This window comes from Onthophagus taurus, chromosome 1 (genome assembly GCF_036711975.1).
Source record: "Onthophagus taurus isolate NC chromosome 1, IU_Otau_3.0, whole genome shotgun sequence".
Classification (NCBI taxonomy): Eukaryota; Metazoa; Arthropoda; class Insecta; order Coleoptera; family Scarabaeidae; genus Onthophagus; species Onthophagus taurus.
In genome coordinates, this window is record NC_091966.1 from 12,242,564 (window position 1) to 12,258,082 (window position 15,519).

At 31.7% G+C, this 15,519-nt stretch overlaps 1 protein-coding gene across 3 annotated transcripts in view; it reads left to right on the forward strand.

The window, feature by feature from the left end:
- Window positions 1–15,519, forward strand: part of LOC111413781 (Rho guanine nucleotide exchange factor 2) — an 80,568-nt gene that overhangs the window by 8,437 nt on the left and 56,612 nt on the right. For all 3 annotated transcript variants that reach the window (XM_071197009.1, XM_071197012.1, XM_071197018.1), the window contains exons 2-5: window positions 4,841–5,067; window positions 10,505–10,612; window positions 10,667–10,803; window positions 10,870–11,070. In XM_071197009.1, the coding sequence (XP_071053110.1) occupies window positions 4,841–5,067; window positions 10,505–10,612; window positions 10,667–10,803; window positions 10,870–11,070 (673 nt within the window). The remainder of the gene's footprint in view (window positions 1–4,840; window positions 5,068–10,504; window positions 10,613–10,666; window positions 10,804–10,869; window positions 11,071–15,519) is intronic.

The window sequence follows — 15,519 nt, forward strand, 5'->3', positions numbered from 1 at the left end:
AAAGCTTATAAACATTTGTTTTTAGTAACATTCAGCAAAATAAATTTACCTTAAACATCTTTTAAAAACATCTTTTTGCACAAATATTATATGAACTTTTAATATAGTGTAGTGCGCAATGTTGAAACAGTCTGTGTAAAGTAGACTTAATTTAACGTCTGTGAAGTTAGCACCTCATTTTTTTAAAACTTCAAATTTCTCTTGAGTTCCCATTGCACCCCATTGAGTTCTATAGTTCACTACCATTTTTATTAAAAGTTCCGCAAAAATAGGCAAAAAAAAAACTTAAAAACTTTATTAAAATATCTTTTAGAACTTCGTAAATGTCCTGGAGGGGTAAAAATTTTGAAAAATTCCGGAAGTTCTGATAGGAGTTCTGGGTAGCACCTCACGAGTTCTAACGAAAATGATTAAGGCCCGAAGCCGTAAAATTAATATTTAAGAAACTGTGCGCAATTTCAAGTGTTCACATTGAGATTTCGTAAATGTCCCGGAGGCGTGAAAATTTTGAAAAGTTCCGGGAGTTCTGGCAGGAGTTCTGAATAGCACCTCACGAGTTCTAAAAGACATTTTAATAAAGTTTTTAGATACGTGCATTCGTTTAATAGTTATTACAAATTTTGTGATCTCGTTTTGTGAACTTGGCACCCCAAAAAGTCGATATCGATGTTTTTGCCTATTTTTGCGGAACTTTTAATAAAAATGGTAGAGAACTATAGAACTCAATGGGGTGCAATTTGAACTCAAGAAAATTTGAAGTTTTAAAAAAATGAGGTGCTAACTTCACAGACGTCTTAATTTATCTTAATTATCCAATTTTCTATTAAAATCTAACAAGCAAATCTAAATTTTACCTCCATCTGCCCCACACATACTTTTAAATACTATTTTTTTTTGTAATTGTACAATGTGATCTCGAAATAGAATAGAAATAGAAAATGTTCTAAAAATAGGTGAAAATACATTTAGAGGTTCTCAAAATGTATCGAACCTTCAAAATCTTGAGGAAGAATGCTTGCATGATTATAATACACCCTTCAAGAACTCCTGTGTGTAAACTTCTAGTATCTAAAACAGATCCATTCTTTCTTCTGTGCATGTTCGCCCATGCACTTTGTTAATGCTGTTGGAACGGATTAAAACTGTAAGCATGGGTTGTATATCCAACCCTGCCGGGAGCAAGCACAATTTACAATACAATTTCAAATTTTAAACAAAATCTATACTTAATTTTTGTCATGCACTAACCATATATATCTAACAATAAATAACTAAAACAGCAACAACTAGAAATCTAAAAAAACAACGTAATACATAAAATACATACCTTAAAAACTTATTAAACAAAACACCCTAAACAGGTAAAAGAATCAAGGCCGTTGATATTGTTGATGAAGAACTGGAAAAACTTTAATACAATTGACTTAGAAAAGTGTCACTGAAGCTAATGAACAGAAAGCTATACGATTAATCGCAGCTTATAGCATTAGTTAGTGATGCTTCCATATAGAAGAGTATTAAGTAACGCCGAAAAGCATCATAAAAGACACCCATCCATTTAGGATGCTGTTCTTGGCAGATTGCTGTGTATAATTTCACATACTGATAAAGTTAACTACTAGCAACCTTAAATTGAATGATGGAATAATTATGGGTTGATTTTGTTCACAAATGGCAATAATCTATCCAATGTTAAACTAATGGATTTAAGTATTAAAGATGTTTTTAAATGGAAAGCGAATATTAAGTTGTTTTGTTTGCCTCTCCATAAGAATGAAGGATTTCACATATTGCCTATAGTTTCTAACGTTGGAGTCCTGGAGAAAAAGATGTATCTGATAACGAATATTCTTTGTTATGAACACTACAAATCGCTTTTTAGTAAATCGACCGACGAGTCATCTTCCAGTTTCTAGCCAATACAGATGACTCACTTTAAGTCCTAACTGCTTACATTTGGTTGATATTACTTTCTTCCCGTTAGTGTTTTCATGTTTCTCTTCGTGTTGTGAATATGGACATGCTTTCATTAGCTTTGATGAGCCATATTATTAACCATAATTCATCAACATGGTATGCAAAGATTGTGTAGTCGTTAGCATGTGCTGCAACAGTGGTGGTTCTTACTATCGGTTGTTTCGCTCTAAAAGAGAAATGTTATGTTTATTACCTTATTTAATCATAAAGTGTCTGCTTATTACATAAGATATTAATAATTTGAAGTAAGGATGAGGAGGAATTGATTTAACTTGTAATCCAGCACCTTGTCCAAGGCCTGGGATATATTGAGAAATAAGGCTGCAGTTTTAATTTCTTTAATTATAAATTTATGGTGAGGTAAAGCTATTTGGAATGGCTTGTCTAGCAAGTCAGCTATTTTGTTCATTACTAGTACATCTACTAACGAAGGAAAATGAGAAAGCGTCGGCTATTTCTTTATTATTTCTGAAATATTGATTTGATGATTTTTTGAATGTGTTGCTGTGGTTTCTGAGTTTTCTTCTTGCTCACCAGTGCGAGTTTTCCATTGGAGTCATTCATACTTAGGAGTTAGAACTCACTTATTATATACATTTTGCTCCATGAAACTGGTTATACACTCTCATACTATTCGAAATATAGATAATAGAGCACAGAATTAATTATAACAATGGAGAATTTCTGACTACAAAACTTATGAATAATCAAAATGCTTCTACGCTATGTAATTAGGGATTATCAACTGTAAAATTTATAAGAACTAACTATTAATTGTTTAAGTTTTCCATTAACTAAAGATACATATCTTATTAGAAAAGGCAACTATTAACACTAGATTAAGAATTCGCTTCAAAATATTTCTTCGTGCAATTGCTTTGTTGCTGTCAACGGAATTAATGTACTTTTTACTCCGTGTCATTGAGCCGAGTTAAACTGTTGCTATGATTTTAAAAAATGAGATGTCAAAAATAATGACAACCCTTCATTATTATACCATTAATCACAAATTTTATATTTTTAAATTTCATTTTCTTCCAAATTCCTTTTTTTTGTAATTTGTTACAATACGTTTAAGTTTTATTCCCAGTATGCTATAATAAAGTGTATTCTCAATATTTAATCTGTTCTTTGTTGTTTCAATATTTAGATTTTCTAATAAAAAAAATATTTGAACTGCTTAAAATTAAACGTTTTTTTTTGTTGCGTCATTTAGAGAGCTCTATCAATAGATTTTTAAAAGGCATTCCCAGTACCTTGGAAAATTGGCAATGCCATCGAAAAACCAAATGAGACAGAAAGTTGTTGTTCAAACCGTTGCTTTAGGCAGGAATAGTAGATTACTCTATCTTGTCTGTGTACTGGAAACCGAACAGCTTAAAGTTTAAAATAGTTACCCGGTCATACTAACACATCTCTTCAAATACAATTATAACGATCATTACGGAATTTAAAGCAATTAAACCTTTAAAAACTTTTAGAAACGAAAATATGCGAGATCTTTTATTTGCCGAAGAAATATCACCGAGTGATTTTACGTGACTGGAATTGTTACGAAACCGTTGGTGGTCAGATCATCGATGATGGTTTCGAAAAAATAAAATTTTAACTTAGTCATCGAGGTAAAGAGGTTGTACCCAATATAAATTATTTCTATTTAAACGTGACTTTATTGTAAAATACTTTTTTGAGTGTCAAAGCTGTAATAAAATGTTTCGTGAGGTTGAAATTTTCTTTTTCTTATTTATTCCCAAGTCTTCATGTTTTATAGCTTTTTAAAATTTTTTTATCAGAAATCAGAATGAAACGTGAGTCAACTAAATAAATCTTACTAGAGATGTGGGTAAATACTATGAATTATGATAAGATAACCAAGTTAAATTGCGTATAACAGATTTGTTTATATGAATAATGCAAGTTGGTCGGATATTTTGTAAATTACTTTATTTACATTTTTGATAATGTTATTATATTGATTAAAAAAATTGATTACACAACGCTATTAATTACACTTTCACTAAATAACGTAAATCATAATGTGAGGTAAACGTTATTTATACCGTCTTACGTCGACCTGCACATTTTTTTTTATTTTCATAAAGTTGAATTTTATTGGATGTCGTGGCTATCATCGTCAAACGAACATTAGATTCTTTCTTAATGCTTGTCCTTGTAATTTTTCTATAAAGAAATTAACATTATTTCACATCATCTTATATAAATAGTGGTCCACTCAACTACTTTTCTATTTACAAAATAATAGATGTAGATATTTACGAAATAAAACTTTCATAACTCAACAACCATTCATTCTCAACACGAATAAAAAACATTAAGGATATAGTATGACAATAATAATTTAATGTACCGTTAGTTTACGTGTAAACTGTGCGTATATTTTACATAAGTATTAACTTTTAAAATTGTATAGAGAGAGACCACTACTTAAGCAAGTTATTATTTTTGTTGCTGACCTATATGCTACTTGATCGCGTCTAAGTAGAAACACCTACGTAAAAAATGGTGATATGTAAGATTTTGCGTTTGGGACATGCCGTTGTTTAATGCCGATTTAAAAGTACTGGAAATCGACCTCGTACAGTTGTGGGGAAGGAGATCAACAAGTCGCCGCGGTACGAAAAACTGCCGAATGACGTAACGCGTTAAATTAGACAAAAAGGAAATGTGTGCGTAGACTTAAACTGCACGATTTTGCAGCTCGAAATAGAGCTGTTTGTGTCCGGAGGATAACTCAGAGAGGTGCTTATTTTTATTTCAAAGTAAAAATTTATTTTATTTAAACAACCTGTAGTGTTTAATAAATTAAAATCGTTTTTAAATATTTTTTTGTTTTTGTTATTAGAAGAAGCAGTTCCAACGTAAATGGTTCTGTACGTAGAGGTACTACTCCTTCTAATCTTACGATCCAGAACCAAGGAACGCCACCGCGACCAACGTCACTCATGGACTCTCCAACGCAACATTCTGGATCTTCGACAATCGTTCAAGTTATCGTTAATAGGGATGAAAAGGGATACGGGATGAAAGTGTCTGGAGATAATCCGGTTTACGTTCAAAGTGTTAAACCAGGTAAAAATTGTTATTAATACATTTAATTTTAAATCCAAATTTATTTTTTTAAATAGTGTTTGACAAATTTATTATCATAAAATAAAAGAAACATTTCGTATTTAAAGAGATAACTTAGGTACGTCGAAACTGGAATTTATTTACTGGTTCTCAAAATGATCAATTCTTACGCAACCATTCGTGTAATTTTTCAAACATATCGGAATAAATCAATACATATAAATCGTAAGCAAAAATAAGTGGCGTGTTAGATCCGTTACTTGCTTAATATGTACAAAGAAAATATTTATACAAATAACGCTTAAAATGGCGAACCAATCGCACGATTTATTTGCTCCAATTTTATAACTACAAATTTAAGATTTCTTAACTTTTGAATAGCTTCACCTTATTTCGTTTGAATGAAGATAATGATTAACTTGGATTTAATTGCTATTAACTCATTAACACAGGTGTTCACAATAGCAATGAGTAAGCAATTTATCAAATGTAAGGAAGGAAGTCCGGACCACCGAAGGAGAAATTTCTCCGTTAACATTAACGTATTTGTAATTTTAATGTTATGAATGTTTAAGTAAATAGGAGTTTTCAAAACTCTTTAACAGAAGAATAAGAGATGCAAACAGTTTATATAAGTATTAAAAAGAATGCTGATACTGATTGGATCGGTCTCTGAATATTACGCCTGTGTCGACCTGTTTTCTTAGCTTATTTAATTGATGCAACCCCAAGAAGTTAAGTAATTTAAGATCTAATTCAGACTCTAGATGGTTCATATGTTGCTGTTTTTGTGTTTTATACTTTTCCATTGTTGAGTTCCATGCTGCTGTTGTGATTTACTTCAAATCTTCTTTGACAAGTCGCACAAGTAGTTAAATTTAATAATCAACTACCTAAAAAGTTACAAACTGAATTAGGTGTTTCTAAAGATCCAGTGTTGAGTCCAATACTTTGTTTAATTTATTGTTTTTTCCTTTGCGCCGGTCTGTCACATCACTAAGTAAGCAAATGATATGCAATTACTTCACAAATTACATGTCAATTTTATTAATAGTGTATTAGTAGATTTCGTAGCACCTGTCAATGAATCTAAGAAATTGCATTAAAATGAACCTAAATAAGTTAGGCACTAGATTTAATATTGATTGTGTTGGTTCTTTATTAAAACGAACTTATTCAATTCTTATCTTTTTGAGTATACTACAGTGAAATATCATAATAGGTCTTTTTCCTATTGCATGCCCATTATATAAAATAATTACGTTCCAGTGAGGACTGATACTGGTGAGATGAATAAGCTTACTTTTAACCGATTGAATGAATCTGATTGACCATTTAGTTAATGATCCTTAATTTTATGTATTAACTCGGCTTTTAGGACATTCATTACATTTTTTCTTAACTGAAGAATTTGTTAAATTTCTTTCATGTGTGGATATGTGTCAATAACAATTTATTATTATATACACTTTCTTAATGTAAAATAAACCTGAATATTGTTCCCTCAGAAGCTTATTTTAGTAGCATATCTTGAGTAAAGCAAACCAAGCAAAACATTTACGAAATGAATTAAATTAATTAGTTGTGGTGGTAAACAAGGACTTTTTTGTCATTACTAATCACTCATTACTCATTAAGGTTTATCAAAACTATTGTATACCGCTGAAAAAATGTTATCAGTGCTTCAGTTCTTGAATCTTTTGTTTTGCAATAAATTGTACTTCCAGACGATTGAAAACGATTGGATTATAATACCCAAAAAAATTCTATGGGATTTCTTCTAATGATAAATCCATTAGGGAAAGGTATGTTTGTCTAGCTTAGTGTAAAACAGAGTACCTTATTGTCCAAATATCCTCCAGGACGTTATTGTCTTCCTCTGTAACATTGATTTGTTAATACATGACGCATCATAGTTCTAGTATTGGATTTCTTCCCAGATTTTTAAAGAACAGGGTATCTAATAATGGTAATGATGATAACTTATTTTCTGTAAACTCATCAGTTTCATAAGGGTTTTTACCTTCAGTTCCTTAATGTTTCCAGTATATTTATGTCACGGTATTAATACTTTTGCACCTAAGCTGAACAAAGCTTATCACAATATAAATTGCAATCTTGGTGAGTCATTATAATAAGATAAGTTACATTACATTACAACATGCTATTTTTAAGTACATAAATAAACATAACAATTTAGTTCCATTCCCTCGCTTTCTGTTCATTTAAAATTTGGGATTTTATAAAAAATATGGTGTTATAACGATGTTACAATTATTACAAGTTTACATATGAGTATACACAAGCTTACGTATAATAAGATCCCAGTACATAGATAACCTCTGAAAATTCTCTATGTAATCCTTGGATCCTTATAAAGGAAAGAGCTTCCACAGTGAAGGACCATTCACATTGTCCTCCAAGCGTAGGCGGTACGTAATATCATCATCTTGCCACGTCAAGTGGCATTCCTGACTTTCATTGTGGAAAGATGAATAACCTTATCTCTAAATCCTTCTTTTTTTAATTCTTGATTTTTCAGTTAGTTAAAAAACGGATTTAGAGAGTCATGGATATATGGAGATATATGGATCTAGTGCAATTTTTCTTAAATTCATCGTCGAATACGAACAACTGAATAATAAATACTTGTAATATAATAAATACTATAACAAATACTTGACTAGTTCTTTATGTATGATGAGACACTTGGAGAACTAATAGGTAAAGTCTTTCTTGTCCAACTCTATATTTTGCAATCGCATATAAGAGGTTTATACTTCTGATTCTACAATCGCTGTAATGGTACTTGTTTGTGCTAACTCATTTACTACTTCATTGGCAGGGTTTCAAATTAAGGAGACCCTGCTAAAGTCATGAAGTATGTTTAGTGTTTTCGTGATGGCATTAATAAGAGCTGACTCCGGTTTCATGAGTTGCAGTGCCTAGAACGGCTCGACTATCTGAGAATAATTTTTGACTTGTTTATTTAGAAGGATATTAGATCCATATGAATGGCAAATCCTTCCAGCTGAAATACCGTGTTTACCCAACTCAGTTCAGGTTGCAAGCTTTTTTAACTAATTTTCCTAGTAGTAAACCTTTGGGCGATACCTGTTAACCTTTTTGATTACATATCTGTCTGAACCATGAATATTTTGCAATGAATCCAAATCTGTTGTTTAAGGAGCACTTTTCTCAAATCAGTAATCCCCTACGAATATGTTCCGCATTAGATTTAACGTGACTGTAGGGTTAAGTATGTTGCTATTGGTGATGGGAATACCGCTCATAACCGTGTCGCACTCCAGGAACGGTCGCTACACAAAAATACCGTTCCAAAATACCGTGACCTTGAGTAAAAACATAGCTGGTTTCGTAGCAAGTTAGAAAAAATTATATATTCCGTACCCCGGAATCGGGTATTTTAAAAATCGCGCCAGAATGGTACGTTCCATTAGAATAATGCTCCATATATCGTTCCCCAAATACCGAACTATAACTACAAAAAATATGTAAGTATATTAGTAACGTTCTGTAACGGGTATTTTAAAATCGCGTGGAAGCGGTACGCTCCTCAAAAATACCGTTCCAAAATACCGTTCCTCAAATACCGTCCCATCACTAGTTGCTATATAAAACATCTATAAAGTGACTTGGAGATCACTTAAGGATGGATGCTCGTCACAAGTTGGACCTGATGAATGTGAGATTTTTCAGAGCCAGTAATTTACAACAAAGCTAAATTCATAAAAACAATGTATCACTTCTAAAAAGTGGGTAACTAGCTGTACTACGAAGTCATAGAGAGGTTCGTCCAACTAGACACCTCAGTGTCTAATTGTCATTTAACAAAAATGAGAAGTAACTGGTAGGATGAAAGATTTAAGGCTACGACTGCAACAAAGAATAAGAGTGATTTGAAACCACTATACAAGAAAAGCATTGGAAGAATATCTAGAGACAAAGCAATGTAAAATGAATCTTACAAACCTCATAGGACGTTATGAATAAATATAACGATTAAAACGTATCCTTAGTTCCTTGGTTAAGATACTTTAATGCTTAAGTATAGCATTTCAATAATAGAATCCGAAGACCTAGAAAACCTGCTAGAAGGGAGAAAGGAATAAAGAACGTGAATCCTCCAAATATAAAAAATGTGTCGAGGCAAACCTTATTGAGATCTCCTGTCATATCTGTTGTTTATTATTGTATTGGGGAAGTTTTGTATTTATGTTGCATTATCTTTCACATAAATCCGATAATAGAGGTCCATAAATAACATATGTTATTTGAAATTTTATAGGACATTTCTCATTTTAATGGAAGTTTAAGAGTGCCTTTTTCTTTGAGAACTTATTGTAATTATTTTTGCAAAACATTGATTTGTAATGATACATACGTTAACACTATTTCAAGTTGAGTTCAGTTTAAATTACGTTTCCGTAAATATTGATATATATTCTGTAATTTAAAGTATAGATTTCTTGAAAATTTTTGGTATACCACATATTACCATTCTCATAAACATTTATTCATATAAGTACGGAGGCTTTCACGGCCTAGTAGGACTAAAACTATCACTAGCGCTATCACTTCTTTTGCGTCTTTTGAAAAAGTGTTTAATGTTTCGGATGCCATATTGTATTCTTTAAAAACCTCAACCTTGTTACTGAAGAAGGTTGCAACATGACATCCGAAACGTTAAACACTTATTAATTATTGCAATTTAGCAGATTGTAAATTTTAAAAGATAAAAAAATGTTTAAACTAAAATTAGAACTATCACTAGACCCCGAACTAGAAACTTTTTTGAAAAAGTGTTCTTCAGTAACAAGTTCGAAGTTTCTGAAGAAGATTGCAACATGGCATCCGAAACGTTAAACACTTTTTCAAAAGACACACGACTTAACCCGAAAGCTTCTAGAGATAGTTCTAGTTGTAGTTTAAACATTTTTTCATCTTTTGAAATTTACAATCTGCTAATTTGCAATAATTCATTGTTGAATATTATAGCGTACGTTAACCCACACAATTATAATTTTTAAGAATTGTATGTTCCAACACAATTTATTAAAAAAAATCTGTATTTCAAAAATTTGTTTTTAGACATTGCTGACATATTTATAAGTTGTAACTTAAGTAGCTAGATAGCAAAAGTTTACTTTGTAATTTCTGTAATTACTAATTATTTTGGGAAAAAGACCCATTACTTATTATTTAGTGATACATTGGAATTACTTTTTAACGTTATCATTTATACTTTCTTTGAATACAATTATCGGAAAGGATAATTGAGTTATAATCGCAATTTGTATGAAGTTCTTTCATTCATTCCTAAACAAACCATCCAAGAAAGACGTTTTGCGGCGACTCCTCTTTAACTATTTTTTTAAATTTTATTAATTTTGATTAAATAATTGAATTTGTTTAGGTGGAGCGGCGGAGAAGGCTGGCTTGTATGCAGGTGATAAGATTATCGAAGTGAATGGTGAAAATGTAATGTCATCCACCCATACACATGTCGTCGGACTCATTAGATGTAAGCTTAAATAATTTTATTTCTTCACAATTTCTTTAAATATTATATTTAAAGCTGCATCACAAGTTACTCTTACCGTACAACAAAGAAAATCAAACTCTACTAAATCAAGGGTGGATTCCCCAAGCTTACTTACACGTTCTTCAACATCTCCGTCACCTCACCAAATAACAGGACCACAACCCGTCGATGTAAGTAACTTTTTTATGTTAAAATCATAACAATCAAAATGAGTTGTTTTTAATAAAAAAAAATAGCATGAGAAATTAGAACAATTTAAACTTCAAAAAACGAGACAATTACAATTAATGATTGAAAAGGAGAAGCGTTATCTCGAACAATTACGTAGTCAATACGCCTTAACAAGAAGTGATAAAACATTGGAGGATGTAGAGAAAACCGAAAGGAACTTGTTGAAGTTAAACGGAACGTTGATGGGTCATGTTGGACCGATTGAGGTAAGTCAAATTTATTTTTTGTTTGGTGTCTTTAAATCTTGGCGTGTAGATAGCTGTTTTTTAATTTTTTTGCCGTGATTCGGATATGTTATGTATGTATGTATTATAAATAGGAAATGTTGTTACGTTAATTAGGTGTTATGGTGGCTGAATGGTGACTTGGTCTCCTTTCGTTATTACAGACACAAAATTTATGTTTTTTTTTAATTTTTTGTTTTTTAATTTTTATTTTGTGTTTTATTTCTGTATTGAAAATACATACCTACTTTCCTCTCTCTTTATATTATGATTATTATGTTGCTCGTATTGCTCTTTTCTTCCCCTTTTTTACCCCCTTGTTTTTTTATTTTTGTTTGTATAATCGCAGTAGAACATATTGAGACGATGAAATGCCACGACTTTGTTTTTATTTCTGTAGGATGTAATTATTATTCTTAACTTGTGGTTTTTTCTTGATCGCTTGCTTTTTTTTTATTATCATTAGGTTTTGTAGCGTGTTAAAAACGTTGTTTGTAGAGTGTTATAAATAAAGTTTACATTATAACAAATTTATTATCAAAAAAGGACCGCGATAATTCTATATCGGAATAAAAATTCTTCACCAGTGATTTCATACCAGTTCCACACCCGTTGTAACACATAACGTTGCGTGGCTATTGAGTTGTGCTAAGAACTGTTTTTTTTTTGCGAAAGTACTTCGAAGAATTAGAGGTTAAGGTTTGTACTTTTGTACTTATCATAATAAACATCTCATAAATTTTTTAAGTAGAAATAAAAAGTAATGTTTCGAAAAGATATTAGTAAAAGCGGCAGGTTAAAGTTGAAACAACTTTTTTGTTTATAAAAAGATAATTCGATTAAAATTGAAATTGATTTTAAAACATAAACAGAATTTTTTAATTAACAAATTTTGAGTTGATTGTAAAAACGATCGTAAAGGATTTAAAAAGCTAAATTCAAAGATTTAAGTGAGTTATAAAGTTTAAGGTTCAAGATGTTGTTTTTGTTTGAAGCAACTGTAATCATTATGTTATATAAATTAATATCGGTTACAAATGTTCTGAAATAACGTTTAGTTTCATTGTTTCATATCTAAGAACACACACTTTACAAACTGGAGTTTGATTTTCGAAATTGTCTATATGTGGATTTATACATGATACAAAAAACTAAAAAAACAAATTTAAATAACAAAAATATAATTATGAGAAGGTAACTTTTTTAACATTTATAGACGATTATTTAGAAAGAATGGGAAGTCCTGGAATTAGAGATATTAGATATCAAAATATAACAGTTTGGTTTAATAAGCCATACATCAATGATATAGGTTCTATAATACAGTATGTTCAAAATTGAATTATTTTTTTTATTTTAAACTTAACCATCATAAAGTTACTGTTTTTAACTATTATACAGGGTGGTTCAGTTTTTAATCAGGAAACTTTACTAGGATGTAGTATTTGCTAAAATAACACAAGTTTTTTCTATAAACATAGGGTTGCAAATCTTTTGTTTTCGATCTATGAGCAATCAGAGTTGAGCCAAAAATTTCATTTTCATGTAAGTTTCCATGTACAGTTTAGTGTCTCAGATTAAAATATCAGTGCGGAGCTCTAATTTTCATTCAAGCATTGAAGGAAGGGCAATAGACTTAAAAAGAACTGATGATCATCTCCCTTCATTTATTTTTTCTTGTTTAATAGAGTCTTGATCTATCGAGAAAATGCTTCATCAAACCTCGGCACAAAACATTTAGATCGGCACTGCTGCCTACGCCCATTGTCTTGGGGATCGTTGAATCTTCTTGCGTGGAAGGAAGCTGTTGGTTTCCTACCATAGAACTTGAAATAATAACACCTCAGGTGAACTCCATTAAAGTTTCAAACTTTCAAAATCACTAGCTTACACTCGATGTCCGTAAATTTTCTCTTGTCTGCCATTATGTTCGCTTTAAAAACACTAACATGGGCTAAGCGTGAAATGAAATTTTAATTCTTTTTTTTCTAAGAAGAGTTTATTACTCTAATGATACGTTTTGTAATGAACAGATTGGATTGCCCCTACTGGTGTTTCAGGCTGGCCTTGATGTGGAATAATTTTTTCTATTATGAAAGAACAAAGGGGGGATAAAAAACCTTGTAGCAAGATTATTTACGTCTCTCAATATCTTTTCACATCTTTTCAATTTACACGATTGAGATAGTCACCAATGTCACCGAAGTAGGGAACAATGACAATGAGATTACAAAATGCTTGCCTTTATTATTATTTTGTCACTTGAATATACGCTGCTATGAACAGGATTGTGCACTCTGCCGAAATGGTACCATGACATACAGAGTTTTAAGCAACGTCTTAATTTTTTAGTTTTGTTTTGTCTTTTATTAATTGGTTTATATTCATATTTTTTTGTGAAAAATTGTTTTCCTGAAACTGTTATGCAATGTTGCAATTGCAAGGCTGTTTTGATAAAAGAATGTTGATCATTTCTAGACTCATTCTGTCTTCAACTTTTTCTAATCTAGCCTAGTGTGATTTGTGGAATTCAAACAAATTAAAACGAGATTTCAATTCGATACCATAATAATCAATGCTTGTTAATCAAGATTGTTGTTTATCAACAATAATTTTTGTAATTTCATGAAAAATTTGTAAAGATGACTTCGTGAGTACGTTCCTCGCCTGCAATAGACAACTTTCCAGAGTTTGATGTAAATAACTATTTTCTTATTGGACTCATGTCCGTTATGGTATATTATTATTATCTCTCCCTGAGTTGAACGGCGTTGACCACTCTTCTCTACTTCACTCCAATCACCCTATCTTGCATACTTGATGCATAAAGTGTAGATTCTGGTCATAAAGTTTTTAAATCGAAAGAAGGATATCTTCTATTTGTGTTAATATGCGTTGTTTTGATGATGCCTACATAATACTATTGATTTTCATCTGCTATTTGACTTTCTTTGCTATATGATCTTATTGTTCTGTCTTATTTATGATGTTATCTCCGCTATCGACATCTCCACACATCAAATATTTTAGATTATCTTCCGTCATAATATCTCGACATTGATGTAGTATTGCATGCACCACATAACAGGTTCCTCTGTTACATACCGTGTTCTTCTATACTTCTTTCCGTTTTCCACCTTAATTTCCTTCCAAAATATTAAAATACAATTTCTTTCCAAAATTCTGTCAAAATATTGTGATACTTTTTATCATTTGATGATCTGTTCTACAATCCACAACGTATCAAAATCCATGATCACTAATGAAATTGTGTGTATAGACTCAGCATTAACTTGGAATAACGAATTATGGCCGACCATCATCAACCATAATTTGATATACCAATAATTTCTTTGATGTCCGTTATTGAAATCTTAAAAACTATAAAAGATGTGAACAGGTTTAAATTTCGACAAAGTTGCTGATTTAAGACAATAACTTTACGATTAATTTTTCAAAAAACGGCTTATTCCAGGTGCTGTGTACTTTAAAATATCGTTGATAACCAAAAAAAGTCTCATTTTTTTCTTACAACGCGTATTGTTTGAATAGATCTAAAAATAGCAATGGAGAATATTTGCTTATGGGTGGTTTAAGAGTCGTTTCTAAGGATTAATTCAATAAAATGCGCTACTGCGTATTACAGTCGACATTTATTATTGCACAGGTTGGTTAGAAACAGTGTATGAACAGTGTACTTAGGTTTTTATTAAATACGGAGAAGCTTCAAAAAGATTCACATTTAAAATGTATAGCTTTAGACACTTTGTAAAAGTTTCTTTGCTTATTATTATTGCTTCCCGGCTGAGGGGAGCCCCTCTTGTCACTGTGACCTATAAGATCTATAGTTCCTTTAGCCCTCCAAAAGTTTAGGGTAAATGTAGGTTCTTAATGAACCTTAGTATTGCTCCAAGGTCTGGTTCCTTTATATCGGTAGGTGTCAAAAGCTTTACCAAAAATTTTGTGTCTTAGGCGGGCTCTGGTAACGCAATTACACAGTATATGTTGTGGAATGAATGTGGAAGAGGTGGTATTTTAGGGGTGCATGACAGGACAGGAAACCTGAGAGCGTCCTTAGATCTCCTTTGCTGAGGCATAAACTTCTAACTTCGCTTGTCTGTGACCTGGACGTACTTTCCAGCGTAAGGCTAACTTTTCCCAACTGTTGATTACTTGTTTTAGGTGGCTTTTTTGTTGTCCACCACCGGGTTGGGGTCCAATGAAGGGCGTTTTCGTTGCCTCTTCGGCCAGCATGTCCGCCTTCCATTACCCTCAATGTCTCTGTGACCTGAAACCCACTATAGAGTAACATCATAGCTCCTAGCGAATTCTCTCGGGATGCTATTACACTCTCTGATCAATGCGGAGTCACACGTGTAGGCCTGAATTGCTTTTAGGGCGGCCCGACTGTCTGTGAAAATATTTATGGAT